Raw genomic sequence first — 12,085 nt, forward strand, 5'->3', positions numbered from 1 at the left:
AAAAAACTGAATTAGTGCCCCAGTGGGAAATAGGCAGTTCCAGGGAGTGTTTGAGGGGAACAGAACTTAGGATTGTGATATTCCTGATGAATGGATAGTAACCCACTCTATTTCTCTGGATATATGTTATGTTCTGCTTTAAAGTCTTGTGTGTTGTGAGTTCTGTACAGCTGTCCTGCGGTCTGTCTGATATACTAGGTCTTTCTGTGCACTTACTTTCAGCCTTTTAGTTCTGTACAGCTGTCCTGTGGTCTGTCTGATCTACCACGTCTTTCTGTGCACTTACTTTCAGCCTTTCTCTCACTGTCCTTGCAGTCCTGTCTCCTATAATCAGCATATGTCTATATTTTGAGTTTTGTCCAGTCTCTTAATTTTTACTTCAGAAGTAGACAATGTAGTCCATTTATAATGGGATTTCTATATACTTAGGGTTTTTCCTACCATGTTATTTTGTGGTATCTGTTCTATTTTTTTTCCCTCTCTTGTCTTCTTTTGGATTAACATGCCCCTCTCCTGCTTCTCTTTCCTAGTATTGAGGCTGTATTAGTTGGTATTAAGTTTGCATACAAATAACATTTAAAAAGAAAGAAAAAGTGGTTTGAAAACAAGACTTTACATCTTTCAAGTATGTCTGAGATAGGAATGCTAGAGCCCCAGGCTTGCTTTTTCTAAGGTTTGATGTCACAGAATTGGCTTCCACTCACCAAATCTCATCATTCTGGGCACCTGAGTGGTTCGGTTGGTTGAGTGTCCAACTCCTGCTTTCAGCTTAGGTCATCATGATCTTGGAGTCCTGGGATTGAGTCCCTGTCAGGCTCTGCACCCAGTGTGGAGTCCCTCTGCCCCCAGCTCGCACTCATCCTCTCTTCTCTCTCAAATAAATAAATAAAATTTTTATAAAACAAAAACATCTTCTCATCGTTCAGAGTGGCTGCTGGATTCCAGAAGTCCCAAGTGCATTCCAGCCAGCAAAGGAACCAGAAGAGCACAAGGGCAGTGCAGCCGCACACACTACTTTTTCCACCCACTTTATTGCTCATTTCAAGGGTAGCCAAGGGAATGAATGCCTGGGTCCAAGCTGCTATGTGCCCAGTTAAAACTCGAAGGTCCCCATACATCTCTTATTTTCAGAATCCTGTGCTGTGCTTAGCAGAGTGTGCACGTTACAGAGCTGCAACACAATACCAACCACAGAAGTCCTTACTCGAATCCTGATTCTACTGTAGCTTGATAGAGGATTCTGATCTTGTGCAAACCTTCCCTGTTTTCCATTTGACAATACTTTCTCCTGGAAAATTCACACCATGCCTAAAAAATATTTCTGTATTTTTACTTTATTTGAATAAAGTTGCTTTTTGACATGAAGAAAAGGAACTCGGGTGCTATTTCTGAGAGATAAAGAGAAACAAACTTTGGAGACAATTAGCTGTAACGGGCACAGGAGTTACAGACCGCACTGCTATTCTTTCAACCCTTAAAATCTTAACCTTAAATTATTTCACGTCTTCACCTTTCTCTCAGACAACACAAGGACCTCGAGATATGATTTATCTAATTGTTTTCTTATGGTTAACCCCCCCAACTGATGATTCTTATATAATTACAGGAATCATTACTTATACATGTATGTATTTCTATTTATCTGTGTTTATCATTTTCTTATCCTTCTTATATTTCAGATCTCCCTTCTTTGATAAGTCTTTTCTTTCCTGAGTATATTCTTTATCTGTTTTAAGGTTCATCTTTTTTTTTTTTTTTTTTTTTTTTGTAATCTCTGTACCCCATGTGGGGCTTGAACTCCCGACCCAAGATCAAGAGTGGCACACTCCACCAACTGAGTCAGCCAGGCGCCCTCTGAGTATATCCTTTAGAACTTCTTTAGTGAGAACCTAAGAGCTGGCATTAACTCAGTTGTTATTTTGTTTTCATTCTTCTTAAATTAATCTTTATATACATGCAAAGAGCAGACAGAGTAAAGACAAATAAAAAGAATACTCATGTATCCACCACCTTTTTTATAAATAGAATGTTACCATCTTTTAAGTCCAGTGGTATCACCTTCCTTCTGCCAAGCAGTAAGCACTATCCTAAAATTTGTTATCCTCAAGTTAATTATATTCTTGCATTTCTTTATACGTAGATGTGTAACCCTAAGGAATATAATGTTTTGTTTTGCCTGTGTCTGAATTTTCTACTAACAGAAGCACAGGGTATGCCTATTTTTCTGAGGCTTGCCTTTTTTTTTTTTTTTTTTTTTTTTTTTTTCAGTAGGGCTTGAACTCACAACCCTGAGATCAAGACCTGAACTGAGGTCGAGAATCAGATGCTCAACTGCCTGAGACACCCAGGTGCCCTGAGGCTTGCCTTTTTTTTTTTTTTAAGATTTTATTTATTTATTCAACAGATAGAGGTCACAAGTAGTCAGAGAGGCAGACAGAGAGAGGGGAGGAGGAAGCAGGTTCCCCACAGAGCAGAGAACCCGACGTGGGGCTCGATCCCAGGACCCTGGGATCATGACCTGAGCCGAAGGCAGAGCCTTAACCACTGAGACACCCAGCCACCCCGAGGCTTGCCTTTTTTAATTCAACCTTGTGTTTGAGCTTTGTGCTTCATCCATGTTAATGCCTGTACCTATAAAACATTCTTTTCATTGTTAAGTAGCATTGCACCGTATGAATATACTATTCTCTGCTCCACTGATGAGCCCTTCAATTGTTTCTAGTTTTCAGCTGTGAACAATTTTTTTATAAGAACATTGAGATAAAGTTTACATACCATAAAATTCACCCCTTTAAAGTATACAGTTCAGGGGCGCCTGGGTGGCTCAGTGGATTAAAGCCTCTGCCTTCAGCTCAGGTCATGATCCCAGGGTCCTGGGATCCAGCCCCGAATCCAGCTCTCTGCTCAGCAGGGAGCCTGCTTCCTCCTCTCTCTCTGCCTGTTTCTCTGTGATCTCTGTCTGTCAAATAAATAATTTTTTAAAAAAAGTATACAGTTCAGTGGTTTTTGTTATATTCATGGAGCTATGCAATCATCACTACCTAATTTTACAACATTTTCATCACACTAGAAAGAAACCTTGTACCCATGGAGTCATCATTCCGGCCCCTCTCTCCCCTGCTCTCCCACCCTAGGCAAACACTAATCTGCTTTCTTCTCTGTGGACTTTCCCATTCTAGATACCTTCATATAAATGGCATCACAATATATGTGGTCTTTTGTGTCTGGCTTCTTTCATTTTGCATATTTTTGAGGTTTATCCATGTTATAACATAAATTGGTATTTTGTTCCTTCTAATTGCTGAATAAAATTCCATTGCATGGATACACTGTATTTTCTTTATCCATTTTTCATTTTTCTGGTTGCTTGCAGTTTTGATGTCAGGTCTAAGAAACCATTGCCTAATCCAGGATCTTGAAGATTTACTCCTATTTGCTTCTAAGAATTTTATAATTTTATCTGTTATATTTATGTCTGTGAGTTAGTTTTTGTGTATGGTGTGAGGTGTATGAGTCTACTCTTAATCTTTTACATTTAGATATCTAGTTGTCCCAGTACCGTTTGTTCGAGTGATTATTCCTTCCTCAGTAAATAGTTCTTGGTACGCTTGTCAAAAATCAACTGACCACAAATATTAAGAATTCATTTCCAAACTCTGAATTCTATTCATTCGCATTGATGCACATGTGTATACTTATGCCAGTACCACACTGTCATAATTACTCTAACTTTGAAGCAAGTTTTGAAATTGGGAAGTGTGAGTCTTCCAACTTTGTTCTTCAGGTAAAAATACAAATAAAACAAGTTTATAGCCAGCTCTCAGCTTCTCACTAAAGAAAGTTCTAAAGTATGTACTTTGATCTTGCATTTCCATGAGTTTTGGGATCACACTGTCAATTTCTGCCCCAAAAAAGCTGGTATTTTATTTTGATAGGGATTGTGTTAAATCCGTAATTCAATTTGGGGAGTATTGCCATCTTACTGTTAAGTCTTCCAATCCATCCATGCACAGGGGCTGTCTTTTCATTTACCTAGGTTTTTAAAGCTTTCCATAGTATTTTATAGTTCTCAGTATACAAATCTTATATCTATTTTGTTAAATTTATTCCTAAGTATCTTACTCTTCTTTATGCTGTTGTAAATGGGATTGTTTTCTTAACCTCATTTTCAGATTTATTGTTAGTATATAGCAAGACAATATATTTTTGTATATTGATCTTGTATGCTGCAACCTTGCTGAATTTTGAGGAGGGGGAGATTCCGTAGGGTTTCTTATGTACCAGATAATTTCATCTGAAAATAGAGTTTTATTTCTTTCTAATCTGGTTCCCTTTTATTTTTGTTTTCTGCCTAATGGCCTGACTTCAATGTTACCTACACGTGGCAAGAGTTGGGCACCCTTGCTTTTGTCTCACTCCTGATCTTAGGGTGAAATTATTCAGTCTTACACCATTAAGTGAGAATTAAGCTATGGATTATTATGAACATTTCTGACCATATCTTCACCCAGTTTGTGACTTGTCTTTTTACTTTCTTTATGGCAACTTCTAAGTAAACATATTCTTAATTTTAATTTAAAGTTATCAGTCTTTTCCTCTTACGATTTATACTTTTTTTGTAGCTTAAAAAACCTATCCTTCTCCAAAAATCAAAAAGATATTTTACTGTTTTGGGGGGCGGGGGACACCTGGCTGGCTCAGTCCATCGCTTTTGGTCTCAGGGTCATGGGTTCAAGCCCCACACTGGGTATAGAGATTGCTTAAATAAATAAACTTAAAAAATAATACACACACACACACACACATTTTAAAGATTTTATTTTTAAATAATCTCTACACCCAACTTGGGGTTCAAACTCAAAACTAATCTTGGCTCTCTACTCTCCCATATAAATTTCAGAATCAGCTTTTCAAATTCCAGGTTGAGATTTTGATTGCAATTATATTAAATCTGTAGATCAATTCGGGGTAAGATTGACATCTTTAAAAATTAAGTCTTTGCTATCCAAGAACATGATTGTGTGCCCCCTTTTATTTAGGTCTTCTTTACTGTCCTCAATTAGATTTTGTATTCCATTCATAAGATTTGTCAGATTAGTATTTTCATTTTGTAGGGATAAGCTGTATTTTTTGTTAATGTATTTTGTTTATTGTTAATGAAATGCTCTTGACTTTTATAGTAATACTATATCTAGGAACCTTGTTTTATTTTTATAGTAAGGAACTGCTTTTTCAGGGGGGCCTAGCGGACTCTTTCAGCAGAGCATGCAACTGTTGATCTCTCAGGATGTTGAGGTCAAGCTCCACATCGGGTGTGGAGCCTACTCCAAAAAAAGGGGGGGGGGATTGCTTTTTCACATTGTTCTGTGGAGTATGGTGTTTGCCATAGGTTTCTTGCAGATGCTCTTATTCTGGTTTAAGAAAATTGTTGAATTTGGGGCGCCTGGGTGGCTCAGTGGGTTAAGGCCTCTGCCTTCAGCTCAGGTCATGATCCTGGGGTCCTGGGATCGAGCCCCGCATCGGGCTCTCTGCCTGCTTGTGATCTCTGTGTGTCAAATAAATAAAATCTTTTAAAAAATATTTATTTTTTAAAAGATTTTATTTATTTGACAGAGACACAGTGAGAGAGGGAATACAAGCAGGGGGAGTGGGAGAGTGAGAAGCAGGCTTCCCACTAAGCAGGAAGCCCAATACGGGGCTCCATCCAGTACCCTGGGATGATGACCTGAGCCAAAGGTAGATGCCCAACGACTGAGCCACTCAGGGGCCCCTCTGCTTGGTATTTTAATGTAGTATTTGTCTTAAAATGTCCATATTTCCCCCCCCCTTTTTTTGGAATAGTATTTTTGCTAAGAACTATAGGTGGGTATTAATATTTCAGTACTTCATGTCTTTGATTACGTTCTGATTCCCAGTCTTCCTATTAGTCATTTGTCAGTCTTCTGCTACTCCTTTGAAGAATCATTTGTTTCTCCTCTCTGTCTGCTTTCAAGATTTTCGCCTTGTATTGTAGTTTTATTAATTTTACTGTGATACGTACATGTGGTTTCCTTTTTATTTGCCCAGCTTGATGTTCACGGGGTTTCTTGAATCTTGGGTTTGCCTGACTTTCATCAGTTTCAGGAAAGTCCTAGCCATTACTTCCTCAGATTTCTGCTCCATTTTATTTCTTCTCTCCTGTGGGTGCCAATGACACATACATTAGACTGCCGTTTTGTTTCTTCATCCTCTTTTCTGTATTTTCCGTTTTATTTTCCTGCTCAGGGCCTCAGTCTGGATATTTCCTGCTGGATTATTTTATAGGTCAGCTGTAACTAATGTATTAAACCCATCTCTTGGCACTCCTAGTTTCAGTTACTCTATTTTTTAATTCTAGAGTTTCCATTTGATTCTTTTTGATCGATTCTGATTCTCTGCTAATATTCTTCATCTTGTCACAGATTTCCTTGGCCATATTTAGTTATTAAATACCCTTGTCCAGTATCCACATCCCTTCCTGGTCTTTTTCTTTTTCCTGTTTTCTCTCTTTTGGTGTGCACTCATTTGGTCCTTTGTCTGCTATGCTTGGTAATTTTTATTCAGTGCCAAAAACTGTACATGAAAACAGCTTGGCTCAGGATGATTTTCTGTTCTTCAAGAAAAGGTTTACTTTTGCTTCTTGAGGCAGTCAGAGCAGGGCCAGACCATCTTAATCCAGTATGGGATTGAACTGTTTCAGAGCTGGGTGTTTTGAGACAGTCTGTTTCTACTTATCCTCATCCTAGTGCGCACTCCCCAGGGAATCCCTGAGACAGCCTGTGGCATGTTCTAAGCCCCTCCTCCTTGGTAGACCATGAACTCCATTTTCATCTCTCCCACTGGAGACTACTGGAAGCATTGCTTAGCTTAATGCATTCCCCTACTGCAAGTCCTGTCTTCAGTTTTGGCTTCCCTAATTTCATGAAACTGCCTCAGGCTCTGCTCAGCTTCTCAGCCCCCTAAACACCACTTTCTGCTTGGCTTTTCTACCTCTCAGCCTTGTGCTGTTCATAAATTGGGAAAAGCCATAGGGTACGAGCAGTGCAGAGTATCAGACTTGCCTGAATACTGTTTCCTTCTTGCTGGCATCTTAGCCTCTCGGATTCTGGTTGCTCTGGTAATTTATTAATGCTTTGAGATTTTCTGGGGATTTGTTTTGTGTTCTACTTAGTTTTTTCCTTTGTTTTTAGTGGGAGGGTTCGGTTTGTCTCCTACTAACTGGTTTTTCATGGCCAGAAACAGAAGTCATTAGAATTTTCTAATGTTGGATCAGTCTTGTATTACCAGGATAAACCCAAGCTAATAAGGATATATTATCATATTAGTATGTTGGTGGTCTTGATTTGATAATATCTGACTTAATACTTTTGCCTTTGTTCACGAGAGTTGGCTGGTAATTTTCCTCTCTCATACTTGTCCTATTTTAGTATTAATGTTATCCAGCTTCATAAAATGAGTTTGAGATGTTTCCTCTATTCATATGCATTTTAACAACAAAATTATCTTTTATTTTACCCATTCTGTAGAACTTTTTTTTTTTTTTTAAGATTTTATTTATTTGACAGAGATCACAAGTAGGCTGAGACAGGCAGATAGAGAGGAGGAAGCAGGCTCCCTGCTGAGCAGAGAGCCTCCATTTTGTAGAACTTTTAAAAAAAGATCTTTTCCAGGGGTACCTGGGTGGCTTAGCTGGTCAAGCCTCTGCCTTCGGCTCTGGTCATGATCCCAGGGTCCTGGGATAGAGCCCCGCGTCGGGCTCTGTGTCTTCTATTTTACCGGCAATGTGAATTTGCTTGGGATTCATTTGGCTTCTGAGTACCAGGTGTCAGCCATTTCTGGAAAGTTCTAAATCATGTCTGCTCTCTTCTTGTAGAGCTGACCCGTGTACACAGAGGCCCACTCTCTTCAATGTCTCTCAGCCCCTTTCTTTTTTGATAGTTTCTTTCATATTTAGTTGCTGCTTTTTTTTTTTTAAGATGCTGCCTTTTTTTTTTTTTTTTTTGAGAGAGAATGAGTGAGAGAGAGCATGAGAGAGAAGATCAGAGGGAGAAGCAGACTCCCCAAAGAGCTGGGAGCCCGATGTGGGACTCGATCCTGGAAGTCCGGGATCATGACCTGAGCCGAAGGCAGTCGCTCAACCAACTGAGCCACCCAGGCACCCAACTGCTTTTATTTCTTAAGAAATTAGGTGCCCAAGTGCAGTCTCATGATTGGGAATTCTCAGAAGACACCTTTCCTTTTATTCCTACTTCACTCTAAACCAAGTGTCTCCACTACCTGTCTTAAGAAGGGGGTGAGGAGTGGCTCATTTTATTCCTGGAAATTTATTTAAAAAGACATCTTGTGGGGCACCTGGGTGGCTCAGTAGGTTAAAGCCTCTGCCTTCACCTCAGGTCATGATCTCAGGGTCCTGAGATCAAGCCCCGCATTGGGCTCTCTGCTCAACGGGGAGCCTACTTCCCCCTCTCTCTCTGCCTACTTGTGATCTCTGTCTGTCAAATAAATAAAATCTTTAAAAAAAAAAAAAAACATCTTGTTACCAAGCAGTTGAAGCGTTTCGCACCGGGAGCCTTTTTGCTCCTCTTCTCCTACTCCTGGGGCCCCATAGCGGGTTTTATTCTTTGTGCTGTTCCACAGTGGCCCTGGTTTCTTCGATGGCCTGATTTTTCTCTCATGCTAGCTCTGAGCTCCGCTGTCTCATTTTCTTCTCAAAGCACCTCAATCCCAGCCTTGAACGACCGCTTGATATATTCATGGCTTTTCACCATTTTTTTTTAAAAGATTTTATTTATTATTTGACAGAGAGAGATACAGTGAGCGAGAGAGGGAACACAAGCCGGGGGAGTGGGAGAGGAGGAAGCAGGCTTCCCACTGAGCAGAGAGCCCGATGTGGGGCTTGATCTCAGGACCCTGGGATCATGACCTGAGCCGAAGGCAGATGCTTAACAAGTGAGCCACCCAGGTGCCCCTTTTCACCATTTTCTAGGAAGAACTATCTGGTGAATGTTCGTGTGCCATTTGCTGTGCCTGTAAACTGTTTAGCTCCTTTTTAATTACTTTCTAACTTTTTAATTACTTTCTAAATAAGGCAAAATTCTTCCTTGAGCTCTTATAAAGTAGATCAGTGTGAGAGAGGGGCCAGGCCTGCGTCCCAGGTGGGCAGGAGTTCCTAAAGCACAGGGATGGGGGTCGTGTTCAGCCTCGTCTTCTCCCCACTTACAGTGCAAAGCTCCCCACCCCCTGGTGCTGAACCAGGCACAGGAAAGCTCTTGCTGCAGTCCACATCCCCTTTTCATTTCAAGTAAGAAATGACTGGCTTTTCCCCTCAAGGCATGCTGCTTTGGAAAACTCAAAACTGACATCTCAATCCAGACAGGCAGCCCACTTCACACCCAGTGCTGACGAGTTCTGTCACAGGAGAGTTCAATGTCTATTTCCTCTTTACTCTGTTTTGCTTTGGTGAGTCTACGGCAGCTGAGAAATCCTACTGTCTTTATACCACAATTAGTGAAAGATCAGCCTTATATTCCTGGGCTGAGACCTTCATGGCTAACTCTCCTGTTGGATTCTATTTGCTTATATTTGATGAGACTTTCACATTTATGTTCAGAATGAAAGTGGTCTATACTTGGCATGTCCTATCTATTCTCAGGGCTCCTGAAATGAGCAGTGTCATTGCCTATGTTTATGGACTCTCTGGAACAATCTCAATGTATGATACTGGGATTTTCTGTTCTGTAAAGGTTTTATCAAACATCACCTGTAAAACTACATAGTTTAGCTTGGCTCCTTTTTCTGGGAAGATTTTTAACCTCTTCAGTTTTAAAGATGTTATTTATTTATTTGACAGCGCTCACATGTAGACGGAGAGGCAGGCAGAGAGAGGGAAGCAGGCTCCCTGCTGAGCAGAGAGCCCGATGCGGGACTCGATCCTAGGACCCTGAGATCATGACCTGAGCCGAAGGCAGCGGTTTAACCCACTGAGCCACCCAGGCGCCCCTTCAGGTTTTTTTTTTAAAACAGCTTTGGTCTAATAAGATTTTCTGTTTCTTCCTGATTCTAATTTAGGTTTTCCTGGAAATTTTTTCCATTTAAACTCAATTTTCAAATCTATTGCCATAAAATCTATGTAGGAACTAAGACATGGGACTCACTTTATCTGTATTGTTTGTATTTCTCACAAGAGCAGATTAAAGTGGGTGTAAAATGAAGACCAGATGCCATTCACCAAATGATGATTGGTAACCTGAGTGGGGTCAAGGGGATAAAAGCCCTGATCCTGCCTTCTACCCCAACAAACCCTGTGCTCTCTCCACCTTCTCTTTCTCAGTCTTAGGAAAAGTCCTCAGTGCTGTGGGCAGTGCCCAGCTACTGATGTCCCAGAAATTCCAGCAGTTCCGGGGCCTCTGTGAGCAAAACCTGGTGAGTGTGACTCTTCCTCCTCCACCGTGGGCCTTCCAGACTTTGCCTTCCTGCCAGATTAGCTCCTCTAAGCCTCTGTGCCCTCCTCCCTAACACAGAGAAGATGCTGGTGACATGTCCATGCCTCGCACAAGGAAAAGAGCCTTCCAAATTTCTAATGCCTCTTCAAATAGAAAAGCAAAGCCTATGTGAAAGGAGCCACATGAAACTTGAAATTATCAGCACTGACTCATTTGTATTAAACGTGCTCTAAGACAACGGGTGAGGACTGGAGACCTATCACCCCCTGGCCTTCCCTATCAGGAGGGTGGCTTTTCCTGCGGAGGCCTCACCTCACTCCTCAAGGCCACGGACAGCATGCTCCTAGGGCTGGAGGATAAGGGCGAGTGTTTATCTCCAGGACCTGCAAAGATGTAGCATTGGCTGGGGCAGTCATCATGAGTAGTGTGTTGTTGGAGAACAGACTAGGGGGACAGAAACCCTGTGGGTTCTGTAAATACACCCATCTGGCTGTGCTCCTGGCTTCTTCCTGCCTCACTGTGAGAGGCCACTCCTCACAGCCAGGAGCTTCTGTACAATGAGAAGAGCTATCAGCCTGACATACATTAGGAGCATGAGGGCCTTCCTCCCTATAGTCCTACAGTGGTGGTCAAGGCCTCAGTCCCATGTATGTACAGGTCCTGCTCTCTTTCTCCCAAAGATCTGCACCATCACAGGGTTGACAGTGACCAGGAACTTCCTTCATTCCCTCCTACAGATCCTGATGTTGGGAACTGGGGGGAAGCAAGATGAGGCCTCCAGGGACCCTAACCAGAGCTGGCAGGGTCACCAGACCATACTTGGTGTGGGGTGCAGAATAAGCGTCTGCCTTGCTTGCCCCACTGATCCCCATCTCCCTCTGCAGAACCCTGAAGCCAACCCACGTCCGACAGCCCAGGACCTGGCAGGGTTCTGGGACCTGCTACAGCTGTCCATCGAGGACATCAGCATGAAGTTTGATGAACTCTACCACCTCAAGGCCAACAGCTGGCAGCTGGTGGAAACCCCCGAGAAGAGGAAGGTGAGCATGGAGCAGTGCGGAGGGGAAGTCCAGGGACAAATTCCTGGTCGGCAATAACGCTGCCCACATCGGTCAGTGCTGCTTGGCTCCCTTCTCCGTGTGTCGTCTTTGAGCTGGGGGCTCACGTCCATCAGTGCGCAGGGTCCATGCTTGGCTCTCGTCCAGCATGCTGCTCGCTCTGTGTAGTCGAGGCTGCCCCCGAAGCATGCCATCCCACCCTGCATGTTCAGAAAGGGGGGTCCTAGGATACAGATGCCCACAGTCCTGAGCACAGGTAGAGACATGGCTGTCAGAACTCTGGAGACAGAAGATCAGTCCTCCTGGGGCCAGCCTCTCCCATGAGGTACGGCTTCCTTCTGTAAAACCATGGCACCCAGGGACCCCCTGTGGTTACTGGGTACTGAACCATGGCCCCTGTGAGTTCTGACCCCCTGAAAAAGCCTGTGAAATGTGGCCAGGGAGTCCGAGGTCCTGAATTTAAATCCCAGCTCAGGCTATGTGACTCAGGCTCCCCATGGTTCAGAGCAGGGGTGGGAACAGGTGCTGTGTCCATCCCTTCCTGCTAGAACATTGTAGAATCCTAAG

At 42.4% G+C, this 12,085-nt stretch overlaps 1 protein-coding gene across 4 annotated transcripts in view; it reads left to right on the forward strand.

Moving 5' to 3' along the window:
• Nucleotides 1–12,085, forward strand: part of DLGAP4 (DLG associated protein 4) — a 139,548-nt gene that overhangs the window by 125,490 nt on the left and 1,973 nt on the right. For all 4 annotated transcript variants that reach the window (XM_047744393.1, XM_047744392.1, XM_047744395.1 and 1 more), the window contains 2 exons: nt 10,349–10,440; nt 11,345–11,500. In XM_047744393.1, the coding sequence (XP_047600349.1) occupies nt 10,349–10,440; nt 11,345–11,500 (248 nt within the window). The remainder of the gene's footprint in view (nt 1–10,348; nt 10,441–11,344; nt 11,501–12,085) is intronic.

This window comes from Lutra lutra, chromosome 9, assembly GCF_902655055.1.
Source record: "Lutra lutra chromosome 9, mLutLut1.2, whole genome shotgun sequence".
NCBI lineage: Eukaryota > Metazoa > Chordata > Mammalia > Carnivora > Mustelidae > Lutra > Lutra lutra.